This window comes from Myodes glareolus, chromosome 21 (genome assembly GCF_982192425.1).
Source record: "Myodes glareolus chromosome 21, mMyoGla1.1, whole genome shotgun sequence".
NCBI lineage: Eukaryota > Metazoa > Chordata > Mammalia > Rodentia > Cricetidae > Myodes > Myodes glareolus.
Genome location: NC_142046.1, coordinates 35,173,112 through 35,198,699, shown reverse-complemented (window position 1 = coordinate 35,198,699; position 25,588 = coordinate 35,173,112). Strand labels below are relative to the sequence as shown.

At 42.2% G+C, this 25,588-nt stretch overlaps 1 protein-coding gene across 6 annotated transcripts in view; it reads left to right on the top strand.

Moving 5' to 3' along the window:
• The window catches only part of Neb (nebulin), a 182,921-nt gene that overhangs the window by 54,371 nt on the left and 102,962 nt on the right, over positions 1 to 25,588 (top strand). For all 6 annotated transcript variants that reach the window (XM_087899946.1, XM_087899948.1, XM_087899947.1 and 3 more), the window contains 21 exons: positions 118 to 225; positions 763 to 1,074; positions 2,203 to 2,409; positions 3,510 to 3,614; positions 4,595 to 4,702; positions 5,885 to 6,196; positions 6,323 to 6,529; positions 7,111 to 7,215; positions 8,154 to 8,261; positions 11,670 to 11,981; positions 12,155 to 12,358; positions 16,089 to 16,193; positions 17,388 to 17,495; positions 17,943 to 18,254; positions 18,625 to 18,828; positions 19,061 to 19,165; positions 19,250 to 19,357; positions 20,401 to 20,712; positions 20,987 to 21,190; positions 21,632 to 21,736; positions 24,506 to 24,613. In XM_087899946.1, the coding sequence (XP_087756072.1) occupies positions 118 to 225; positions 763 to 1,074; positions 2,203 to 2,409; positions 3,510 to 3,614; positions 4,595 to 4,702; positions 5,885 to 6,196; positions 6,323 to 6,529; positions 7,111 to 7,215; positions 8,154 to 8,261; positions 11,670 to 11,981; positions 12,155 to 12,358; positions 16,089 to 16,193; positions 17,388 to 17,495; positions 17,943 to 18,254; positions 18,625 to 18,828; positions 19,061 to 19,165; positions 19,250 to 19,357; positions 20,401 to 20,712; positions 20,987 to 21,190; positions 21,632 to 21,736; positions 24,506 to 24,613 (3,759 nt within the window). The remainder of the gene's footprint in view (positions 1 to 117; positions 226 to 762; positions 1,075 to 2,202; positions 2,410 to 3,509; positions 3,615 to 4,594; positions 4,703 to 5,884; positions 6,197 to 6,322; positions 6,530 to 7,110; positions 7,216 to 8,153; positions 8,262 to 11,669; positions 11,982 to 12,154; positions 12,359 to 16,088; positions 16,194 to 17,387; positions 17,496 to 17,942; positions 18,255 to 18,624; positions 18,829 to 19,060; positions 19,166 to 19,249; positions 19,358 to 20,400; positions 20,713 to 20,986; positions 21,191 to 21,631; positions 21,737 to 24,505; positions 24,614 to 25,588) is intronic.

The following is a 25,588-nucleotide window of genomic DNA, read 5'->3' as shown; positions in this document are numbered from 1 at the left end:
TGAAGGGAGCTAACACTTGTGGGATGTCTGTCTTTTACATACCCGCCGTGTTGGAACCGGGAGCTCTGTTGTAACGGAAGTCCCACCTCCCTGTTGTTTCTCTGGTTCCTGGCTTAGAAACTCTACAAAGCTGGCTGGGAAGAAGAGAAGAAGAAAGGCTACGACCTGAAGCCTGACGCCATCTCAATAAAGGCTGCGAAGGCCTCTAGAGACATCGCCAGTGACGTAAGTGCTGCCGCGGGAACACATTTAGCGGGAGTGACGGTGCAGACAAGCCAGGCTTGTGCCTGATCGTGAGGTAGGGTCGGCTCACCGGCTGGACACACTACCCCAAGATGCTCCCCTTCACGCAGGCCAGATACCCTCTAAAGATTTTGCTCATTGTTCAAGGTAAAAATGAGAAGGTCATATTAAAATAAGTTATGCTAAGAGTATTTGAATTACAAAAGACATCTTTAAACAGATTTAAGGGTGTGATCTATGTGCTTTACCTATGAAGTCCATAGCCAGCTCTCATCCTAAAGACACACTAAGGAATTGTGGTCTTCTGTGTTGACACAGTGAGGGAGTGAGGATCAAGACACTGCTTCCGAGATTCCTTTCCAATAGTTGAAGTACCGAACCATTGCTTCTTGGCTCTGCTGCCCCCTATCTGTCTCATTATAGGAAGCTCTAACTTTCTTTACCCACACCAAGTGAATCACATTTTATTCCCTTAGCTGAACCGTTTGGATCATTGCCGTGTCTCTTGTCTGTCCACAGTACAAGTACAAGCAGGCTTACGAACAAGCCAAAGGGAAGCACATTGGTTTCCGCAGCCTGGAAGACGACCCCAAGTTGGTGCACTTCATGCAAGTGGCCAAGATGCAGTCAGACCGGGAGTACAAGAAGGGCTACGAGAAATCCAAGACGTCCTTCCACACCCCAGTGGACATGTTCAGCGTGGTGGCAGCCAAGAAGTCCCAGGAAGTGGCCACCAACGCCAACTACAGGAATATAATCCACACCTACAACATGCTTCCGGATGCCATGAGCTTTGAGTTGGCCAAGAATGTGATGCAGATTCAAAGCGATGTACGTGAGAGTGACGCCCCTTTGTAGAGCCATTGCCCATGCCATAAACCGCTCATGGGTGACCTACGTCATGACATCTCAAAAATCCTGAAAGAAATCCACATGCAGTTTCCTGAAGAGGGAGGGGTCTTATTCATCCCCTTGGGCTGCATTCTTTTTTTTTTTTTTTTTTAATGGAAGCAGGGTCTGTTCTAGAAACTAAAATCTAATCTTTCACTCTTGGTGCTGTAGTTGCTGTTGGCAGTGGAGGTCAGCAGCAGCAAATTGATTTGATTTCAGAGAGCATTCATTGAAGGAAATAAGCCTAGCAAAGGGGAGCAAATGTGTGAAAGGCTCTTGGTCGCAGGGTGAGAGGGAAAGGCCAGCATGGTGGTGTGTGCCTGTGATGCCCATACTCGGGTAGCCCTGGGCTTCACTCTCGACCAGTTTTCCTCCTCCACCTCTGCCCTTGCAGTTGTCTGTGCTGCCCATGGAATGTTGAGGAGGGGGTGACTGAGATATCCCTGGGAACGGATAGAGGGAAGACAGAGGGAAGGATTTCAGAGCCATTATCAAATAATGTATATTATAAAAATAAACGCAGACCACATCAGGCCAGGCCTAGAGTTCTTATTGGACTAGGAACCCAGGCTATGAATTTCCAGGGAGGCACAGCCATGTCTAAATGAAAGCACCACACAGAGCTGCAGGAAGACACATCTCAGCAGAGGGGAAACCCCCCCCCCCACAATTGTACCAAGTGCTAACAGGTTTCTAGTGTGCATTAGGAAATCGTAACAATGGCAGATGATCAAATGCTTACTGCTGGAGAAAAAAAACCTGATTTTCAGAATTAACCTATCCATGAGGGGATCTGGACCAATTATCTGTCAGGAGAGTATAATCACATGGCAGATGAATCCATTTATTAGTTCCTCACACGTTCCCTTTATGAAGGCGTCAAGAAAAACAAATCAGCAAGACCTTTGCTCATTTGTCGTTTCTTGTGTGAAGAAGTGTGAGGAAACAGTTGGCATTTCATATGCTGCAAGTTGAAAACACATGAAAGTGATGACCTGTCACACACACGTTCATGATCCGTGGACGCTTGATCTCTTCTAACCATTGTTTTACCTTCCTCTCCGGTAGAATCAGTACAAGGCAGACTACGCTGACTTCATGAAGGGCATTGGATGGCTCCCATTGGGCTCCCTGGAAGCGGAGAAAAACAAGAAAGCCATGGAGATTATTAGCGAGAAGAAGTACCGCCAACACCCAGACACTCTGAAGTACTCCACATTGATGGACTCCATGAACATGGTTTTGGCTCAGAACAATGCAAAAATCATGAATGATGTAAGTCTTGCCGTGGTGGAGCTGGCCTGGCTGAGGAAGATTCTAGTGACTAGCTGTTGCCCTTCCACTAGAACTCCACGAGCCCTGTAATTCACAAGCCACATGCATGTGTGTGTTGCAGCCCAATATAATACAAACAAATTAGTCCTCTAACACTGCCATGTATGCAGGTACTCAGTGGCCCTATTGAGCTTGGGGCTACCATATTGGTTTATGCAAAACATTTTTATCATCACAGAAAATTCTACTGGCTAACACTGGGCTAAAACAAAGACTAGCCACAGACAGTGGGTCAGAGCTATGCCATTCACCGTATCTACGAGCAAGTGCATATTAATGTAACGTTTTAATCAATATTTGTGGGAAAAAGAAACATGTTCCTTACCCTACAGAAACCTCTGTGTGTGCCAAGACACATGCATGTGTTTCTTACAGGTTAGAGGTTCTGAAAAGAGATGTCAATATGGAATTTGAGTCTTGTAGGAATTTTTTAATGATAGTACCTTAGAAATATTTTAAATATTTGCAAGTGATGTTAAGTATGGCATGCCTGTAGGAGAGAGGTCTGGAAGTAAAGGACCTGCAATGCGGATTCAACACAGTCATGGCCAGTGACCAAGTGTAGATAGACTAAAAGCGAGTCCTCCCTGGACTAGAAACCTGAGCAGTGCCTGTCCAAGCACTGTTACTGCACTAGAAACAGACTGAAAACTACAGATTAATGTCTGTCAATGGAGAATTGATCAAGCCAGTTGGATCATGCCTCTGCGGCTTCCTAGATGGAGAGGATTCTTTTCAGAAGGTTCCAAGATGTCTGATCCACATTTTATGGCAAAAAAAACAGGTCTAAATATTATATGTTCTATGATTTTACTTTCATTTTGAAACAGTATGCTTAGAAAGCTCTAGGAGGGAGTACCCACCTCTAGGCTTAAGGCAAAGGGATGGGACACTTTGATTTTCTGTCTTGCACCTTCTTCTCCATGTTATTTTTCACTTAGATACATAAAATCCTGAGACCTGTATACACATGATAATGTGCATATGTATAGTGAGATCTTTTTGAGAGTTTTAAATACCACCTTGTACTTTTCCCCCAGCATCTCTATAGACAAGCATGGGAAGCTGACAAGACCAAAATCCACATCATGCCTGATATCCCCGAGATTGTTTTGGCAAAGGCAAATGCAATTAATATGAGCAATGTAAGTATAATACCCTGGTTTCCATCTTTCTTTGTCACCTGTTCCCACCAGTAATAGAAAATTAACTCACTGATGTCTCTTAATTTATGAGAGAGAACACTTAAAAACCAGTAGACTATTGCACTTTGTTAAAGTAAATCAGTGTCTTTCCCTCTCTAATCTTTGCTCTGTTAAAATTTGGAGCAGGGCTGTTAATGGCAGCTGAGACAACAGCTATGGTTTTGAAGAACTATTGGGTTTCATTTGGGGACAGCCCCCCCCCACCTTAAATTCAGAGACTTGGCAGGAAGAGAAAGGCTGGGAGCCAGAAGAGAACCCCAGCCTTTGAAAACCCTCCACTAAACTGTGGAGACGATCCTTTAAAAGGGTTAAAACAATAGAAAGAAAGAAAAGAATGAATGTTTTGAACAAACTGGGACAAGCCCTACAATAAGGGGTGTGAAACTTTTGCTAGAAAATGCATTTGATGTTTAATTTCATTTCCCTTCTTTTTCTGTCCCTGGTTGCTGGAACTCCTCCAAGATGAGCGGCTTTTTCCTTTTCTTTGTTTGAATTCCACAGAGATTTGGAATTGATGATGTTTTTTATTTGACTGTGGAATTCACGTCACTATTTATATAAGTAAAAGAGGCCCTTGTAAAACTGGGGTGTTCTTTTGGCACATAAAGATGGCTAGTTTGTAGACCTTCTTTGCTCCTAATTTGATCAAAATGAACAAGTAGGAGTTGGCTGAGCTTTGTCGTTTTCACAGCATCTGCTCATCCTCACAGCAATCAGGACCTCTCCTTTTGTACTGATATACTAAAAGCACATCTGAGTTCAAGTAATTGCTTTATTTTGATTTTCTTTCTCCCACACATAATGATGTTTCTTAGAACATTCAACCATCGAACCACCAATACCACATCTGCCAGACAGAAAGTCTTGCTACACAACTAGTCAGCCTTCTAGAATAAAGCTGGGCTTTCTTCTCTTTGCAGAAACTCTACAAACTGTCTCTGGAAGAATCCAAAAAGAAAGGCTACGACCTCAGAACGGACGCAATTCCTATCAAAGCCGCCAAAGCATCAAGAGATATTGCAAGCGACGTAAGTGTGAAGGGTGGCCAGGAATCAAGCAAAGCGAGAGAGCCACTAACACAGAGGGCATGCAATATGAAAGCAAAACATTATCCCATGCCTGAGAGCCATAGACTCGCTGTGCTTCACACATGCCTCTTGACAATGCTTGTGTCTTCTCTGACCCTTCTGGGAAAACGTACAAAGACACAACAGGATTCTGATCATGCTAGGGCACTCACAGACCTCAGTATCCCCCTCAGGAGGTCTAGGAGAGCTCTCTGCTTGTTAGCATCTGTATTCCCAGCAGGATACTTCATGTAGTGTCACTGGGCTTTTGATCATTGATGCTGATGACGGCCGCTCTTTAAATAATGAGGAAACCTGCAGCCTAGTTGTTAAAACATTAGTGACTTGGCATCAGCTGTGGTAGGTGAACTCAAGCCACTGAGATGTATGAACCCTATGAACGAGGGCTACTTCACAGCCTGAGAAAGTTGGTGGACCAGCACAACACTTCCATAGGAAACTTGATCCATGCCTCAGAAATCTGCTCTCAGAAGCGTGGAGTGATGAGGCGTACCAGGCTGCGCTCTCTCCTTTGCCCTCCCATCCGCATCCTCCCTTCCCCAGTCCCTCCCATTGCTGAGAACCCCTAGTTCTTCCTCTGATACACTGGCTCCTCCCCTGTAACCTTCACACTCAACCTCATGAAGGAAAGACTAAGAAGCACGGTTGGTTCACTCTCTCTCCTCTATGGAAGCTGGGTAGAAATAACGTTTCTCCTTTGTTTTGTCAGCTTGGAGAGAAAAAAAAATCCTTCAGAATAGGAAACTGCTCCAAAATCATGCTTTGTGTTCCATACATGAGCCGGTTTTTCAGGAGCAGGTGACTGACTGGTTTATTTCCCCGGCGGCACTGGGCTGCTTATACAAAGCTCCCCCTTCCTTCCGCCTTTTCTGCACTCTTCCAGAGGTTGAGAGCAAGGCAGTGTAGTGCAGGCTGGTGTGCACCCCAGTCCTCAGTTACCCCAGGAAGTCGCTCAGTGTGTAGTCTTGTATCAAATGGGGCCTGCGGTAAGAACTCTGCTGCCAGGCTCATAAGCAAACGTCAGCAATGTGTTTGGTCGACAGCAGAGCCGTGCACAGCTGCCGATTTTATGAAATACAGAGTATTAACCCTAGAATTGTTCTTCACTTATTTTCTTCACAGTATAAATACAAGCACAATTATGAAAAGGAGAAAGGAAAAATGGTTGGCTTTCGCAGTCTGGAGGACGATCCCAAATTAGTCCATTCCATGCAAGTGGCTAAGATGCAGTCTGATCGCGAGTATAAGAAAAACTACGAGAAGACGAAGACCAGCTACCACACACCGGCCGACATGCTGAGTGTCACAGCTGCCAAGGACGCCCAAGCCAACATCACCAACACTAACTACAAGCACCTCATTCACAAGTACATCCTCCTCCCAGATGCGATGAACATCGAACTGACCAGGAATATGAATCACATCCAGAGTGACGTAAGAGAACCTTCCAGCTCAGGGTGGCTGGGTCCCCGGCGCAGACAGAGACATTGCAGTTTTATATACCATATTTTAGTGTCTTATCTGAAGAAGTAAAGTCAAGTGTGTCTCCTTTCTTTATAGAACGAATATAAGCAAGACTACAATGAGTGGTACAAAGGGCTTGGTTGGAGCCCCGCTGGTTCTCTAGAGGTGGAGAAGGCCAAGAAAGCCACGGAATACGCCAGTGACCGGAAGTACCGCCAGCATCCCAGTGCCTTCCAGTTTAAAAAACTGACCGACTCCATGGACATGGTGCTAGCCAAGCAGAATGCTCACACCATGAATAAGGTAGAGCAAGCAGTGCACTTCCTGCCTCCCAATCCAGAAGAGGTCAACAGGTTATGAGGGAATCGGACTCAGGTCCCACATTCTAGAAAGGGACAAACAATTACAGAGCAAGGCCCTGTACCACATTTCAATGTTATCTCTTGCATTGCCTTTCCTTATCATTATAATTGGGTTAGAAATTGCTTATATTTTCAGTGCATATATCCTAAGTACTCTCCATTCTAAAGATGGAAAAGATGCGAAATATTATTTTTTCCAAATCTGACATTAAAGCCAGGTGTGACAGAACACACCTGTATTCTTAGCAGTTAGAATTCTCTCTCTCTCTCTCTCTCTCTCTCTCTCTCTCTCTCTCTCTCTCTCTCTCCCCATATATATGGGTAGATAGATATAGATACACTATTATATGTCTTGTTTTCTTTTAGGAAAAGAGTATAAATTTGTTTCTAACATCTCTTCTGAATTTCATTTTTCCTTTTTTGTAGTTCAAACGAAGTGCTTTTGAATATTCTGTTTATCTTCTTTCCTATTTATCCTTAACCATTATTCAGACTTAAAATGTCTCTTCTCCCACTTCCTAGCATTTATACACCGTTGACTGGAATAAAGATAAAACCAAGATTCATGTGATGCCTGATACACCAGATATTTTGCAAGCCAAGCAGAATCAGACACTGTACAGCCAGGTAAGGGAAGCTTGCATGTTGATGACATGTTTTGTCTCAAAACATAATCACTTCTAACTGATGTAATAGGAGACAGCTGGGGTAAATGCAGAAGCAATGGAAGCAAATCAAACTCCTCATTCTAGAGGGCTTTCAAGACCCTGTTAGGAACACGGGCCCTGGCTGTGGGCTCTAAGGAGGCAGTGGCTACATCTGTCCAATCGCCATGCTCATTACGCTTAGTGCAAAGGAGAGTTGCCTTAAATAACGACCGAAACATAAAGTTATGTCAAATAAACCTGATGTAAGCTTTGACTTTGGTATCTGTGTGTTCCTTGATACTGGAAGAACCACTTATTCTGAAGTTTGTTTCCATCCCTACTAAAATCAGGACCTTAAAAGTACCTGTGATACTAGATGGCCATGAGCAACAATGAGAGACCCCCTAAGGTGCACAGCACAGCACCCAGCGGGCAGAGAGTCCCGGATGACAATTTTGCTACAGTGCTTTTAAGACACTGCCAACAAGTTTGACAGTAACAGCTAGCTCATTCATTGAAACTTCCAAAAGGCATTTATTACTTTTATTGTGTAGGTAGTTGAAATGGTGTGATCTGATTTTCTTTTTTAATTACTTATCGCCAGTGTTTCAAGCAGTGACCCCAGACTGTTGTTAGCTGCTGGAAGAAAGCTGCCTTATAAATCCTGAAGGACTGGATTGTTTCTAAATAGTGGATGCTGTGTCCAGATACACCATCAACCCAAAAGGAAATGAAAGACTAAGCTAGATCCCATGATGTTGTCAGTGCTGAGTCTATTGTTAACACCTGCTTGGTTTTACCTGTGTGTAGAGTCAGGGTAGTTGATTTTAGGGTTCTGTATTCACTCTACACACACCTTGGCTTGTCTGCAATTTTAACATAGAAGAAATAACACTAAAGGGTCTCTTTACTTTTCAGAAACTCTATAGACTTGGCTGGGAAGAGGCTCTGAAGAAAGGCTATGATCTCCCTGTTGATGCAATCTCTGTCCAGCTGGCCAAGACATCAAGAGACATCGCTAGCGACGTAGGTCCTGGTGGGGGCAGAAGGCTGCACTTTCAGCTGGGTGGGCCATGGGATGTTGGTTAATGTAGAAATGGACTTCGGTTCCTTCACCTCTTTCTACCCTAGCTATCCAGAATTGTCTTTTCCCCCGCTTTCCTCAGACGTCTAACCACCTAGTGAGCCAGCATCCCTCTAAGACCCAGTACAATGAGGCATTCTTCCAGATTGTACAAGGAAGTTAGACATTGTGGGGTTTTCAGGCTAAAATTAAAATTCCTGTTTTCTATTGATCTGTTTTAGACAAAGTGAGGCCAGGTAATAAATCAACGTTAGCAACTGATGTTGACAGTTTTTACCTGCATATGTCTGAAAATTAGCCACCAGTCACTTTATGTTAGCCCCTCCTTGCATTTGCATAATTATAGCAAATTAGCTCTAGGGTGGAAAATCCCAAAAGACTCACTTTACATTCTGTTGACTGATATTCAGAGATCTGGTTCATAGAAGAATGCTGTTTGTGCTCCAAAGGGCAGATTCCTCTATGGCTGGAAAAGTCGGAACTTTTGGTGAACGCGCTACATATGGCCCCATATCCATTCAATTTTGTAAAAAAATATGCTTCATTTGCACATAAATAAATATTTCATTTTGCTTATCCCAAAAATGCACTAGAAGAAATTCAAATCGTCCTGGGTGGTCGAGCTGGCTCTGTGGGTAAAGGAGCTTGCCAGCAAGCCTGGCAGTCTGAGTCCAATCCCTGGAGCCCACATGATGGAAGAAGAGAACTGACCCCCACAGATTGTCTTCTGACCTCCACATACACACTGTGGCGTGCGTGTACCCACACATGGACACATGCACATGAGTGAATAAATGTAGTAGTAAAATTAATTTATAGTGCTTGGTTTATAGCAGCAAAGACTGCTGTTGAACCTGACAACCTGGGTTTCCACAAGAAGAAAATGATTACCACAAATTATCCTCTGACCACTACGTGTACACTATGACAGAAGTCTCTCTCTCTCTCTCTCTCTCTCTCTCTCTCTCTCTCTCTCTCGCCCCTTTCCCTCCCTCTCTTTTTTTATAGTTATAAAAACTTCTAATGGTCTTAGTTTTAGAGAATGAATTACCAAAATTTCTTAGGGACACGCAGCCTCTTAAAACTTTTAAAACATACAAGGATTTGCAAGTCAGGTGTATTGGCCCACACCTTTAATCTCAGCCCTCAGAGCTCTGTGAGGCCAGCCTGGTCGACATAGTGAGTTTCAGAAAAGCCAGAGCTACACAGTGAGGCCCTGACTCAAAAACAAACAAACAACAACAGCAACAATAAAAACCCAACAGCAAAGATAATTTGCTTCCACACATGGGCTGAACTGGAAGGGGAGAAAGAGAGCCTAAACCCCAGAATCTGAGAAGAAATTCAAAGAATACAGGGGGGAGAAATCTATCTAATTCAATTGTGACACTCAAGAAATACCAGGAAATAATTTGGACTCTCTGGCTTTCAGATCAAGACCTCATTAAATCGACTGAAATAATGATGAAACTACATGATAAAACAAACTCATTTTCCTCTAGTGCTGTATGCTAATGAGAACCTAGCAATTGAAAGGGCATTGACAATTTCCCAGCAACCCAGTGGCCAATAGTTCCTCATTCCTTTTCTTGCAAATCCACTTGAAAGTTCACAGTTAAATTAGCTACGTGTGAACTTTCCCACCACAGGAGAAATGGTTTTTCCTCTCAGCTCCCAATGGCTCTGTACCATTTCATCGAATTTTTGAAGCAGGCTTTAAGTATGTAATCTCATAAGTTAAATGAATAGAATTTAGAGTTGGGAGGTAGAATGGTTATTCCGTTCAGTCCTTTGCCAAAATCTGCCTTCTTTTCATGCGTGGAGAGAGGATGAAGTGCTTGGATCCGTGGATACTCACACGCAGAGGATGTGCATGGTCCTTAGAGTGGGAGTTTTCTTGGTTGGGCTGGGTTGAGTTATTATCAGACTTCTTACTGTTGGTGTGAGGTATTCTATCCATCAGTGCCAAGTCTGTGTTCTGGAATAGCACAAAGTAGCTTGTTTCTTCTTCTTTTGACATTTCTTCAAACATCCCTGTCTCCTTATTCTACTTTGGTTTTAGTTTTGGAACTATGTTGGTCTTCTATGAGCAGTTCATTCTGTCTGTGATTTGTTTTGCTTTGTTGTCTTAAAATAGTGTGTCAAATATTAGTGTTTTGTTGAGGCAGGAGCTCAGGCCAGCTTAATGGGCTTCTGGCATGTGCTTATCTGTGCTCCCTACAGAGGGATGGCTCTACTTTTTTATAAGCAATTTTGCCAGACTGTCCATATCAAGAGCTATGTTGGGTAGGTTTTGTATGACTCTGATCAGAACCCCTCACAGAGACAAGAAGGGAAAGACACTGTGATTTGATTCAGTTCCCATCATGGCAAAGAAGGCAGGGTGAGCACCTGGGTTTCCGTCCCTGCAAACCAGAAAGCTGAAGATGGGACAGCTGACAGTCAGCTTTCTCCTTGTTCTTTTTCATTCAGACCAGGCCCTGGTCCATGGGGCTCCATGACCCATATGCAGAATGGGACTTTCCCCTTCTGGAAACGCCCTCACAGATACACCCAGAGGCATACCTTCAATCTTTTAGATGATTCTATAGTCACTCAAGTTGATAATGCAGATCAACAATCACAATGATATAGTCAATGTAAAATCCAGAGTAATTGAAATATATGCATTCGGGGGAGCAAAGCCTATGTCTGTGAGGCCCACTGTGTGTTCAGAGCCTAACATTAAGTTACCATCATTGCACTTACTAGCCGTGTTGTCGTTTAGCAGTAATGTAATTTCTCCAACTAAATAGAAGCTCTGGACTTTACTTTCATTATCTTAAATTTATATAGCTTATTCTCGCCTACTAGACAAGATGCTGAGTTCTTATGTAATTTATTTTTCTAACGAAAATATCCACATATTCCCATCTGTGCCTATAAGATATAGATTCCAATCTAGACAAAACTATATGATATGATCATGTGAAGATTCTCTAATCTACATTTGAGCATTCTCACCAGATCATATACCTTCATAATTTTTCTGTCGTTCAGCCCCTATTTTCTCATAAGCATTTGACAAGGATTTTGCTGAATGTTATCCTCAGTTCAGGCACACAATGTCTGGTGCATATTCCTGCCTTTGGAAGGAACTAATTTCTCATGATAATCTCCCTTGATCTCCAACTGCATTCGTTCTTTAGCTAGATCTAATTAAACAGGACTTACTTTAGGAAGAAAACATTTCCTGTTAGCTCAGAAATCATTCTTTCACATCCGTGTTGGGGGAAAACTATAATAACAAAGAAAGTTGAGTTAACTTGGCTTTTATTTACGTTACTAAAAAGACTGTTTCCTGATTTCAGTTTAAATATAAACAAGGCTACCGGAAACAACTGGGACACCATATTGGATTCCTGAGTGTGCAAGATGACCCAAAGCTCGTGCTATCTATGAATGTAGCCAAAATGCAGAGTGAACGAGAATACAAGAAGGACTTTGAGAAGTGGAAGACCAAATACACCAGCCCCGTGGACATGTTGGGCGTGGTGCTGGCTAAGAAATGCCAGGCCTTGGTGAGCGACGTGGACTACAGGAACTACCTACACCAGTGGACGTGCCTGCCTGACCAGAATGACGTCATCCAAGCTAAAAAAGTCTATGAACTGCAAAGTGAGGTCAGTGTCTATCAAATTTGTTAACTTAAAATTACTCCATGTACTGATATCTATTTATATGAAAAAACAGAGATTGGAAAGAGGAATTATCATCACTGACCACCTAAAACACACCGGTGTGTCTTGGTGAAGATGAAGATGAGACGGTGATGGCTTGTTTTGTCCTTTCCTAGAACATGTACAAGTCTGACCTTGAGTGGCTGAGAGGCATAGGATGGAGCCCCTTGGGTTCTTTGGAAGCAGAAAAGAACAAGCGGGCTTCGGAAATCATCAGTGAGAAGAAGTATCGCCAACCTCCAGACAGAAATAAGTTCACCAGCATCCCTGACGCCATGGACATAGTTCTGGCAAAGACAAACGCCAAGAACAGGAGCGATGTGAGTATTTGTTAGAAATTGACAGCAGAGTTTATAGTGCTTGCTACCCGGCAGTTAGGAGCACTTCCCTAGTGAACGACACAGCAGCAAGGCCTTGTCTCAGTTGGTACAGCGTAATGTTTTATGGTGGTTTGATCTACTTGAATCGCTATCCACTTTACACTAAATAATACGTACAGTTTATTGTCATCTTAGTTCAAGCAAGTTTCCTTACTTAGCTAAAATGTGATTTAAAAATACGTTGAATGTTTTCGCTTTGGAACCTAAATACAATAAGGACCTGGGTATTTTGGCTGGGACAAAGCATGAAAAGGGGGGGGTGCTATTCTGGGGGCCTTACACAGTGGAAATGTTATAAATAAATGGGTTTGGGTTTTTGTTTTTTATTTTAACCACAAGTTGTAGTTCCCAGCCTTTAAAGGGTTTATTTTCTAAGGATATTTGCCTAGTACTCATGAGACCCTAGGTTCAATTCCCAGTACCACCAAATATTATATGTTTTTTTACAAAATGATAGTAATGCATTTTAATATAACTGAATCAAGATCATGCAATAATCCCATAGCATAGTAAATTTATGTTCTGCCTTTAATGTTCTCCAGCAGGGACACCAGTACTTATCATAGAATAGGTGACTGAATGAGATAAACAAAAGTGGCTATGTGGGATGTTTCTTGACTGAGAAGGGCCAAACACTGTTGTTACTCAGTCCAAGCTTGAACATTACAAGAAGCTGAACCAAGTGCCCTGGGATTCTGGAACATGCAAGGAAGTTGAAATAGATACAGAGGGTAGCTGTGTAGGTCTTAAGAAGGGCTTTGTACACTGCGTTCAATACGCACTCCATTTTAAATGCACGCATTAGTTCTGACCTGATGCATAAGACCGTATTTTATAATTGACAGCCCCTCACTTCTTAACCAAGCACTCACAGACACTCGACAGTTTCGTTTTTCAAACGCTGTAGCAGATGTGAGTCGGCAGGCCTCTTTCTGCCTCCATCCCCTTGTTTCTCTTTGGCTCTTTGCAATACACTTTGGTTTTGTTTCTTCCCTGAATGTTGCTTCTTTTTAGAATCTTAGTCAACTTGAGAAAGAAACAAAAAGCTCTGAACCAAGAAGATAAGCAAAGGAGGAGGGTAGACCATAAAGCTGACCCGGCCGTGCTGAACAGTGTGCCGTAGTTGCAGGGATGCCGAAAGAAATTTGACGGTGTCTAGAAACTTCTTTCCCTTTGCTTGTGCCAACTTGGAGGTGGCGTGATACTGGCCCCTAGTGGATAGAAAGCAGGGATGCTGCTAAAAATCCCATGAGACACAAGACTGTCCCCTACAAGTAAGAGCCACCCAGTGTCCAACACCAGCTACTATAAGGCTAAAAAAAGCAGTGGCACTCTTACCAGAAAGACTGGTCGTGAACTTGAGAAAGCATCTATTAATATTAAAGAGCCTTGTTTCATTTTGGTCCTGAAGGCCTAATTAACTTCACTTGGCCATCTGCATGATAGACAGCATATTCATACAGAGATAAGTTCCAACCCTTTGAATGCCCCATGCCATACATCTCAAAGGGACCTTGGCAAGTCTAAGGAATTAATGAAACCTTAAAAATGTTCGTTCTGGGAGAGCTGATGAGCTGGGTCAGGGGATAAAGGCACCTGCTACCAGGTTTGGTGACTGGGATGTGACCCCTGGAGCCCACAAGGGGAGCAAGAACCCACTCCCCCAAGTTGTCTCCTGGCCTCCGTGTGCAAGTCATGGCACCTGAAACCCCCAACCCCTATCACCGCAAGTGTGTGCATGTGCACGTATGCGCATGTGTGCACGTGCGCACACACCATAAATAAATGTAATGAGAAAATTAATTTTGAGACAGGTTCTCATTATGTAGTTCTGGCTGGCCTCAGACTCAAGAGATCTGTCTGACTCCCTAGGTAAATGCTGGGATTAAGGTAGGCACTACCACATGCAGTGAAAGAAATAAGTTTCTATTTGAGTAACTTCAGGCATACATAGAAGATAAAAAGCTGTAAGTTACATATTTTCACCCAGATTCCAAAAACCTTAACATCTCAATACATTTCTATTCTGTCTCTTTATCCTTCTTCCTTTCTGCTCTGCCATATCTATGAGGAACTACACTGCTTCATGACACCCTGTTACCCCCAACCTTCAGCGTGTGTGCCATGAAAATAATGTGCTCTTACAAAAGCACTTTGGAATTTTCAAAGTCAGGGAACCAATGTTGGCACAATACTGTCTGTAGAATTTATCCAAGTTTACGTGGTCAGAGGGCTAGCTCTGTGGGTGAGGCACATGCCACTAAACCTGATGGCCAACATTCAATCCCCAAGATCCTCATGGTGAAAGGAGAGAACCAATACCTACCTGTACGCTACCCTGTGACCTCCACACATGTGCTATGGAATCTCTCTCTCTCTCTCTCTCTCTCTCTCTCTCTCTCTCTCTCTCTCTCTCACACACACACACACACACACACACACACACACTAAATGTTAAAAAATAAAAATAATTTATTCAGTTTTACTACAAATACCCTTTACAGGAAAGGAAACTGTTCCCCCCGGCTGATGAAGCCATCTGAGGTCACACGTTTCACCTGTCTGCTGTGTCTTTATTCTTACTCTGGACCGTTCCCTTCCTATCCCTCCATCTTCTGAATCTTTGATGTTGGTGACAGGCGCAGAGTCTCTTTCACCTTGGGTTTTCCAGGGTGTCCTCACGATTCAGATCATGTCTTTCCAAGAGGAAGCCCCACACTGTGTCCCCCTTGGGTTCCGTGACAGGAGGACCCAGAACATCAAGTGGTTGTCCTGTTGCTGATCATTTGAACGTTTATCACTTCCTTAAAAATGACATTGCCAGATTCTTCACTGTTCAGTTGATCATTTTATCCCTTGGGGAAAAAAATGAAGACAGAGTCTCACTATATATCCCTGGGTGGCGTGGCTCTTACTATGTATGTAGAGCAGGCTGGCCGCAAACTCACAGAGAGGCCTGCCTCTGCCTCTCAAGTGCTGGGATTAATGACACATTTGGTAAAATATCATTGCATGCACTGGAAATGGAGTTCAAAACTTGTAACTGATAAATATCTTATTGATAAAGTTTGATAGTATGTAAATATCCTATTTTTCAAATGTTTACTTTAAGTAAATTATTTGAATTCCATTGGTCTTCTGTTGAAGACAGATGTGAAGATTTTAGGACATTCAAGAGATTTTGATAAATTTTAAAACTGTCTCTTTTGGGAACCCAAAATCTCTGTCAATTTACTTGTCCTCCCAAATAATTGTATGTAATAACTATAAATAGTAAACCAACTAAGGACTAAGATCCCCTAGTTCCAGGACATAATTTGGATAGGTCATCTTTTGATAAGACAGTTAAATACTATGGGGGATTCTGAAGGCCAAAACTATTAGAGAGTGCTGTGCTATGCTATTTGATAGTGTCAACAAAGTTTTATTATATTTATTTATTTATTTATTTCTATAGACAGTACCTATCATTTCAAAAGGGCGATCGATCCATACTCTAAATTTGGAGGTAGTTGTATTTCAGATAAGAAAACCATGTCTGTTTTCTGCATATATTGTCATCTTATTTTTTTTTATCAATTATAGTGTTCAGTGCGCATGAACCTAATACTCCCCACCATGATCATGGACCCTGACAATCCCCTGACAAAATGGTTATTTCTCATTTCAGAGACTTTATAGAGAAGCCTGGGACAAGGACAAGACACAGATCCATATCATGCCTGACACTCCCGACATCGTTCTGGCTAAGGCAAACTTGATCAACACAAGTGATGTGAGTATCCAAGTCCATAGTGCCTTCCCGGCAAACTCTGTCAGCTGCGTCTCAGTCGGCCAAGTGGTCTGGAAGCTCTTCTGAATGCTTAAGTCATTTTAATTAGTCATTTAATTGACTGTGAATGACTCAGGCTCCTTATTTGGTTGGGGTTTTGCTTATCCAATATTGGTACTCACTATTTCAAACAGCATTGGGGCACAGATCTCTCTATTTTTGCATTTCTTTATTATGTGTATTATTATCAAAATGAAATGTTTATACTGTTCTCATCCTCTCTTGTGTGGGCAGAAACAATTAATATTGGATCTGCACTGTTTACAATGTTTTGTGCTTGACGAATAGATTCTGGATGAAATTTTGAACAAGTAAACAAGCAATACATTAGAGGAAATTTTCATTTTTACCAATTATTTTGCTGCCAAATGTTAATCTTTGAAATATATGGATGTAAAAAGTAAACATTTAAAATACAAATTCTGAACCCCCATAAGGTGATTTTAACATTAAAGAATATATGTAGTACTACAAAGACTGAAATATGAACAAAAACTCTAACAATAGTCAATAGCCATTTTAAATCATCTGGCTTCTGGATAAAAATATGTTTGAATATATTCTCAGTTATTCAGTTATGTCACAGTCTGAATGGGCAAATTATAAACACATAAGTTTTAAAATTCCACACTTAAACTTTAAAGTATTTTTTCAATTATGAAGCACCATATTACCCCCAGGTGCCAGTCCTTCTGTCGATGCTCTTGTGTCGTGACGTGGGTACATTAGCTACACAGAAACAATATCCTCTCACTGTTTTTTCCATGGGAGGAGTAAGATTGAAAGACTTTGCCGTCTCTACATCAATTTCTAACAGAACACCACATAAAGTGGAAGATACCACCAAAACGATAATTCGTGTCTCTGTCAGTTAGCTCCTGTTGCCTTCTGTAAAGCACTTGGAAGAGCTGGCATTTAATTTTGTGCATTTGGTAATCAAGGAGCTTTAAAATTTAGAAGAGGATCATCAGCAATCCGTGGGCATAATATCCAATTACACAGGAGTGGTCGAGACCATAGAGGCTCTTCTCATGGACTCTTGAAGTAGATAGTACATTGGCTTCATTGTATTGCTTATTCATTACACTGTTTGTGGAGAGTGGTTTTCCCAAAGTGATTGTCGTCTTCTCTCAACAGAAAATCTACAGAATGGGTTATGAAGAACTGAAGAGAAAAGGTTACGATCTTCCTGTCGATGCCATTCCAATCAAAGCAGCAAAAGCATCTCGGGAAATTGCCAGTGAAGTAAGATGCTAAGCCCTGTAGATAGTGATTTGAATGCGATGGGTGTAGATGTTAAGCCCCGAAGATAGTAATTTGATTGCAATGGGTATAGATGTTATGCCTTGTAGATAGTGATTTGATTGCAGTGGATGTAGATGTTATGCCTTATCTGTAGTGATTTGATTGTAATGGGCCTATTTTAAATTGAACAAAATCATCTAATAGCAAATTAAAACAAGGTGATAATTCCAGACATGCAGTGTAGGATATGGATAAGACCAAGGGTCAGCTTATTGTGTATGGGATTTGTGGCTGGATTTAGCCTTTAATCTTTCCTCTCAAAACAGTGAAATCTATAGCTCTTCAGGCTTAGCAAGAAATTTAGAATTAATAGGTTTTGAAAATTGCCATGAAAGAGACAAGGGAAGTCCATTTTAAAAGGACTGGGCTATTCTTTTGTTCCTTTAGTACAAGTACAAAGAAGGCTTCCGGAAACAACTTGGCCACCACATTGGGGCTCGAAACATCAAGGATGACCCCAAGATGATGTGGTCCATGCACGTGGCCAAGATCCAGAGTGACAGGGAGTACAAGAAGGACTTTGAGAAGTGGAAGACCAAGTACAGCAGCCCGGTGGACATGCTGGGCGTGGTGCTGGCCAAGAAGTGCCAGACCCTGGTCAGCGATGCAGACTACAGGAACTACCTACACCAGTGGACGTGCCTGCCTGACCAGAATGACGTCATCCATGCTCGGCAGGCCTATGACCTCCAGAGCGATGTGAGTCTAAGGTTTTCCTTTGTTCAATTAAACATTCTGTGCTTTTTCCTGAATATCACAGCTCCCATAAAGTAAGCAATTTATACACTAATATCAAAACTCCACCTAGTGAGCCAAGCAGCATTCTTCCTCAAAGAATCTACAGTAGAATATTCCAGATAGCTAATCTAGGCAATGAAGAATTGAGCCATTCTCTACACATTTCTGTCTCTTTGCAAAACATGCTTTTAATCTGAGTATTTCATTAAATTTCTGAAATTATCCATGAAGCCAAATGTTAAGTATTGCAAACATGTCTGTATCATATAGCAGAGCATACACTCCTATCTCTCTGTGGATATATGCTTACATGTGTGACTTGAAATTTCAGAATTTGTACAAGGCTGATCTTCAGTGGCTGAAAGGCATTGGCTGGATACCTTCTGGTTCCCTCGAGGATGAGAAAAACAAACGAGCCACCCAGATTCTGAGTGACCATGTTTACCGGCAGCACCCAGATAAATTCAAGTTTTCCAGCCTTATGGACTCCATGCCAATGGTCTTGGCCAAAAATAATGCTATAACCATGAACCACGTAAGTCCTTTCTTTGCATGAGGGAGGTATTCAGTATTTTGGACAGAAGTGGGCAACACTGTTCCCGTAGAAAGAAAAAGCACATTTAATTCTTCTCCATAACATTAAGGTGTCTCTAAAGGAAACACGCTACATACTAATAGAGAAACCGAAACCTGAACACATCACAGAGTTAACTCAAGAGCGTGGTTTCAAAGTGTTCATTATTGACTTGTTCTCTTATTGTTCTTAGCACCTCTATACCGAAGCTTGGAATAAGGATAAAACCACCATCCACATTATGCCAGACACCCCTGAAGTTATGCTGGCTAAGCAAAACAAAATAAATTATAGCGAGGTAAGCAATGCATTTATGGCATGTGATATATTTTCCTTATATTTCTCTTTATTAATCAAACACAATAATTTATGTCTGTGGCAGAAATTATATAAACTTGGCCTGGAAGAAGCCAAGAGGAAAGGCTATGACATGCGGCTTGATGCCATCCCTATCAAGACAGCCAAGGCCTCCAGAGACATCGCGAGTGACGTAAGTACCCCTGGGAAGTTAAGTGTACCTGGGAGATTTTCACCTTAGCTTTGGCTCCAGGACCACTTTGTTTCTCTTAAATTTACAGCGGGCCAAGCTGTGAAGTTAAAATTGTTGCTAATAGCTTATTATGTCAGCAAGTCGCTTAAAATAATGAGGCGAAAACTCGTGGCTTCGAGTCGACCGTCATCTGTAAGGACGACCGTTTGCGAGTGTGTCCACTGCCTGCTGAGCCAAAGCAGCGCACACATAACTGAAGTGGGGTTGTTTTTCACTTTTCCAAAAATACATATTCCTTATTTTTACGTCACATGTTTTGGAGCATTCCTTTGAAACTTAATCCATGCTGTTTAAACTGATGGATCTCAGCAAATGGTACACATCACTCAAAGGCCAAGCATCTGCATGGGCCGTGTGTTTGTGTCAATTTCCAGGGCCGGGTTGCAGACACTTGTTTGCTTTCTTTATTATATTACAGTGGGTTTCGTATGGCCACTCTGAAGGAAGCACACACATGTGCTTTGGTGATTTCCCTATACCCTGCTACTGATGGCTTTGCTCACTTTGCTCAAATTTTTTACTCACTTTTTTGTCTTTGAATCAGAAATATGCCATTTCTTTCCAAAATACAGAAAATAATTATCACATTTTTTAAAAAAATTATCAACACAGAGAAGTTTAATGTTAGTGTATAACCATATGACATGCCTACTTTAATTAAAAACCATGTTCATAAAGAATTTTTAATGACATAGAAAAAAGCTTATATAATAACTGCAAAAGGCAGGCAAAACCCATTAACATATGACTCATATTCTAATTATATTCCTTCATATACACGCACCACAAATAGCTCCGTGTAGTAAAACACTATATTTGTTTTCCTTTTCTTCTTAGTATTTTTGTTTTCTACATGATAAAATATAGATATATTATATATTCAAAGAAAATCAGTACATTTAATGAATAGGCTAATTCTGTCCTAGTAAATGTACTTTTCTAAAGGTCAGAACAGACTATTAGCAGTGTTTTTCTTCTTGTAGTTCAAGTACAAGGAAGGCTACCGCAAGCAGCTGGGCCACCACATTGGGGCACGGAATATCGAAGATGACCCCAAGATGGTGTGGTCCATGCACGTGGCCAAGATCCAGAGTGACAGGGAGTACAAGAAGGACTTTGAGAAGTGGAAGACCAAGTACAGCAGCCCGGTGGACATGTTGGGCGTGGTGCTGGCCAAGAAATGCCAGACCCTGGTCAGCGATGCAGACTACAGGAACTACCTACATCAGTGGACGTGCCTGCCTGACCAGAATGACGTCATCCATGCTCGGCAGGCCTATGACCTCCAGAGCGATGTGAGTGCTGATGGGAAACAGTGAGTTTATTCCACAGAAGAAGGTTTAAATAGGTGACCCAAACCTCACCTATGCCTGCAAGTGTGTGAGGGGGCAGGACCCTGCTTTCTTTTTGAATACTAATCTTTAGCATTCATACAAAATGATAAATACAAAGTGTCTGCTCCCTACTAAATTATATTTTTCAGAGAGATCATACTTCATTTTATGCCCTTTGGCTGAAAATGTATTCCCAACATGGCAGCAAACATTAATTGACTCTTTGTGCCAACAGAATATGTACAAGTCTGATCTCCAATGGATGCGAGGCATTGGCTGGGTGCCCATAGGCTCTCTGGATGTAGAAAAATGCAAACGGGCCACAGAAATCTTGAGTGACAAAATCTACCGCCAGCCCCCAGACAAGTTCAAGTTCACCAGTGTGACAGATTCTCTGGAGCAGGTGCTGGCCAAGAGCAACGCCCTCAACATGAACAAGGTGAGAGGTCAGAGTTCAGCAAAGCCACATGGGCTTGCTGAAGCTGAATATAAGACAGAGAAACATGATTGAGCAAAGAGTTTTACACACTAAGACATTTATATCTATCCTTTATTATCTTTCTGTTTCTCTAATCTATTATCTGTTTGTTATTCATATTTTATTATTGACTTCAGTTGTGATTGCTTGATTTTTATAAAATAACATCTTTTGTGAAAAAGTAATCATTGTATAAAAATACTTATTCTCACTTTCCTTTTAATTTTTAATGATTTTCAGATTATACTCCAATATGAACTAATTAGTTTGAGACATGTATATATTATTCATGTAAAATACCATAGTCTTATCTTCCTATATTATAGCTTTTCTATGGCCTTGCGACTCCTACTGATTAGGCATTGCTGTATTTCCTGATGGATGTGTTGTCTCCTTTGACAGCGTTTATACACAGAGGCCTGGAACAAAGACAAGACGCAGATCCACATCATGCCAGACACGCCAGAAATCATGCTGGCAAGAATGAACAAAGTCAACTACAGCGAGGTGGGAGGAGTTGCCGACTCTTAGATATCTGTACTGGTTTTCACTTCAATCGCTCATTCCGTGGCGGTATAATGCTACATGGCAGCTTCGGAAAGTACCGCGTTTTCTCGATTCATGAGAAAAGCAACTTTTGCATTTCTCAACCTCTATTATAAAGGTTAAACTTTAAGTAGGATCAGTTAGCATTTAGGGTAATGCAATTTTTGTATTAATTGCAAGAAATAGTTATTTCAGCAATAATCATAAGATGAAGTACATTCCTCTTGAATTCAACTTTTTTCCTTTTTTAAAAACAGCATTTTATTTGATGGGTGTGGATGCTTTGTCTGCATATATATCAGTGCGCCATGCGTGTGACTAGTGCCCACAGAGGCCAGAAGAAGGTGCAGGAACCTCTGGAATTGGTATTACAGAGAGTTCCTGATGGTTGTGAGCCATCATGTGGGTGCTGGAAATTGAGCCCCAGACCTTGGGAAGGGCACTCAGTGCTCGTAACTCTCAGCCATCCCTCTACCCCCACTTCTATTAACTTTTGAAGTGAAGAAATTAAAAACAGAATATGCATGTGTCTCCCCTTGGTGCTACTTCAAAGCTTCCTAAATACATTTTCTGTGTCTAACATATTGCTCTTAAATCATGGTGTAGTGTTGAAACTTATTATTTCTAAAGTTTAAGGATAAAGCCGAGGTCTGAAACCTCAGAACCATCAACCAAGAGACTATGAAGGAACTTCCGCCAGGATCATATAGGAATGAGCCTGGGTATTTTCTTATCTGGTGGGGATGGGACCGTGTGTCCCCATTTTAGAACCTGTGGCTTAGGTAGAGAGAGAGAGAGAGAGAGAGAGAGAGAGAGAGAGAGAGAGAGAGAGAGAGACACCCCCACTCACAGGATTGACTCACCTTTGCTTAAGAATCCCGATGACAAGGAGCTTATTTCATAAATCAGTCTCTCCTGGAAATTTCCACTAAAAAGTTTTTCTCTAAATACCCACAACATCCTCAGAAGCTGGCAGTACCAATCTGTACACAGATAGAAATAGGCACCAATGTCCTTCCCTGTCAGCCCCACCCCCAGGTTCTTTGCAGTCTTAACGTCTCTGCATTTCTAGACATCCCATGAGCTGGTCAAATGAGACTCAGAGCTAAACAAAATACCGTAGGTGCGCTTTGATCAGGGTCGACCATGGGAGCTACTCTTGGCATGCTTCTGACCAGTGGCCCACATTTCTGCACCCTGCAGGAGCAGACTGACTGCTGTATCAATGCTGGTGTGTGCGCTCATGAACCCTCTTAGACTCTGAGACCTTTCACAAGGAGTAAAGTTAAGCTATGTCTCCTCTGGGCTGCCTGTGCACATTTATAATTTAAATCTAGCTCCAAGATTGACATTAATCCCTCTGTAATTTCTTGCTGTTAGATTGAGGCTGTGGCTGTAAGCCTGTAGAGATCTTTGTGCACCTAAGGTCCTGACAGAGGCGTATCAGCTTTCCTTCTGAGCTCTGTGCCACCAGCAAGTTAAAACCATTTCTCTGACGGGACAGATTAATAGAATACTGGTGTCTGCACAACAAAAGACTTTAGACAGAATTAGAGGTTTAAAGTCAAGTTATTTGGGGAAGGGAGGCTTTCGTTGTAGTTATTGTATAACCAGCTTTTAATTATCACCCAAACTAAAAATATCAAGTCCTCCAGCTAGCCGGGAGTTTTTGAATCTCTCTTGCTGGAAACTCCCAGAGACACCATAGTAGGGCAATGTTGCTAGACAAGCATGGGCCAGGAAGAACTCCCTTGTTTGAGCACCTAACCCATCGTCTCCTTTCTCAGCATTTTCACTATCAAGCTGCTTCGAGTCTTTTCTGTTCTCATCTTATCTAAGATGCGAATACACAATGTAGAAATTTTCCTGCCATTCACCCTCTTAAGATTTTTTTTTCTTGGTTCCTATGGGAGTAAGCAACAATGTCTGCCCTGCCCCACACTGGTACCAGAGGTTGAACTCAGGGCCTCAAGTGTACTGCCAAGCACCTTGCCTTGGAATTGTAACCCAAGCCCAAATGCAACGTTCTTTCCTTAGCCTCAGGCGCTATGCTGCAACTCCAGAATCTTTTCAGTCCGTGTCTGGCATTCCTCCCTGGTTGCTAGCCCCACTCCTTCACATGCCCTCAGTTCCCCTGAACACCAGCTTAGTCTTTTGAAACCTCACTTATCATTCAAGGTGTCATCCAAGGGCAGCCCTGGGCAGGGACTTCCTTCATTCTCAGACCACAGTAAATGACTGCTTCCAGGAACTCTGTCATCTCTGCAGTTGACCTCTGTGGTTAAATTGTCTCGTGTGGTTTGACTTCTCAGCAGCCGGTCCCCTCAATTACCAGGCTCTCATCACTTCTCCCAAAAACTTGAAGACTGAGGGATTGATTCTCTTCTTCCTTGGTTGCCAAGTACCCAGCATCGTCACGGGCACAAAGTCAGGCCGCAAACAACAGTTCGCCTGCATGTCTCCTTAGGCTTGAGCTTGATTTCTCTGGAGACATCTTACATGTATATTCGTTTATTTAATTCATTGTAAAGTTTTAGGATAATCAGATATAGTAATCTTCATAGGTATTTTCTTGGTAGCAGAAGAGAAAAGGCTTGGAACTCAGAAATCACATTCTAATAAGCACTTCATGGAGAGTTTTATGAATTATTTAAATCGTCTATTAGTTTTTAGATATGAACATAAGCATCTGACCAACTCCTTTCTTTCCGGGCCATGGCTCAAATGTAGAGTCTGTATAAACTTGCCAATGAAGAAGCCAAGAAGAAAGGCTATGACCTGCGAAGTGACGCCATCCCCATTGTGGCAGCCAAGGCCTCCAGAGATATCGCCAGTGACGTGAGTTAGCAGTTCTCTTCCCGTTCCGTGAGCAGCATGGTGTGACATTCTCCCTGAGCTTCACCAAGTACTTTCCGTAGGCTGTGTGTGGTGGTGTGTGCACGCAACCCCAGCACTTCAGAGGCCGAGGTAAAAGGACTGTCCTGTGTATGAGGCCAGCACACAGTGACTACTAGGCTAGCCCAAGCTTTAGAGCAATGTGTCTTGGTAGGAGTGTCTATGGCTGTGATGACACACCACAAGCGAAGAGCACGTGGGGAAAGGGTTTATTTGACTTACACTTCCATATTGCTGTTCATCATCAGAGGAAGTCAGGACAGGAGCTCAAAAGGGACAAGAACCTAGAGGTAGGAGCTGAGGCAGAGGCCATAGAGGAACAGTACTTTCTGACTTGTTCTTCGTGGCTTATTTAGCCTGTTTTCTGTTTGTTTGCTTGTTTTTGTTTGGTTTTTTTGTTTTTTGTTTGTTTGTTTGATACAGGGTTTCTCTATAGCTTTGGAGCCTGTCCTGAAACTAGCTCTTGTAGACCAGGCTGGTCTCAAACTCACAGAGATTCGCCTGCCTCTGCCTCCCAAGTGCTGGGATTAAAGGCATGCTCCACCACCACCCAGCCTGTTTTCTTATAGAACCCAGGACCACCAGCCCAGGGATAGCACCACCCACAATGGGCTAGTCCCTCCCCTACAGATAGATCTTATGGAGGCATTTTTTCAATTCAGGTTCCCCCCTTTCAGACGAATCTAGATTGTGTCAGGTTGGCATAAAACTGGCCAGGACATAATGTATATCTCAAAATAAATAGACAAAAAAAAATCTCCTTTTATGAAAATTTCCAGAAATCTGGTTTTGGAGGCAATGGGAAACTTGGTATTTGTGAAAGGGGTTTGCGTTCTCAGAAGAAAAAAAGGAATCACTCCCCTAGGACGTAGCATGAGAGAATGCTGGAGCAGAAGCTTCAGGCTTGAAGATGTTTAT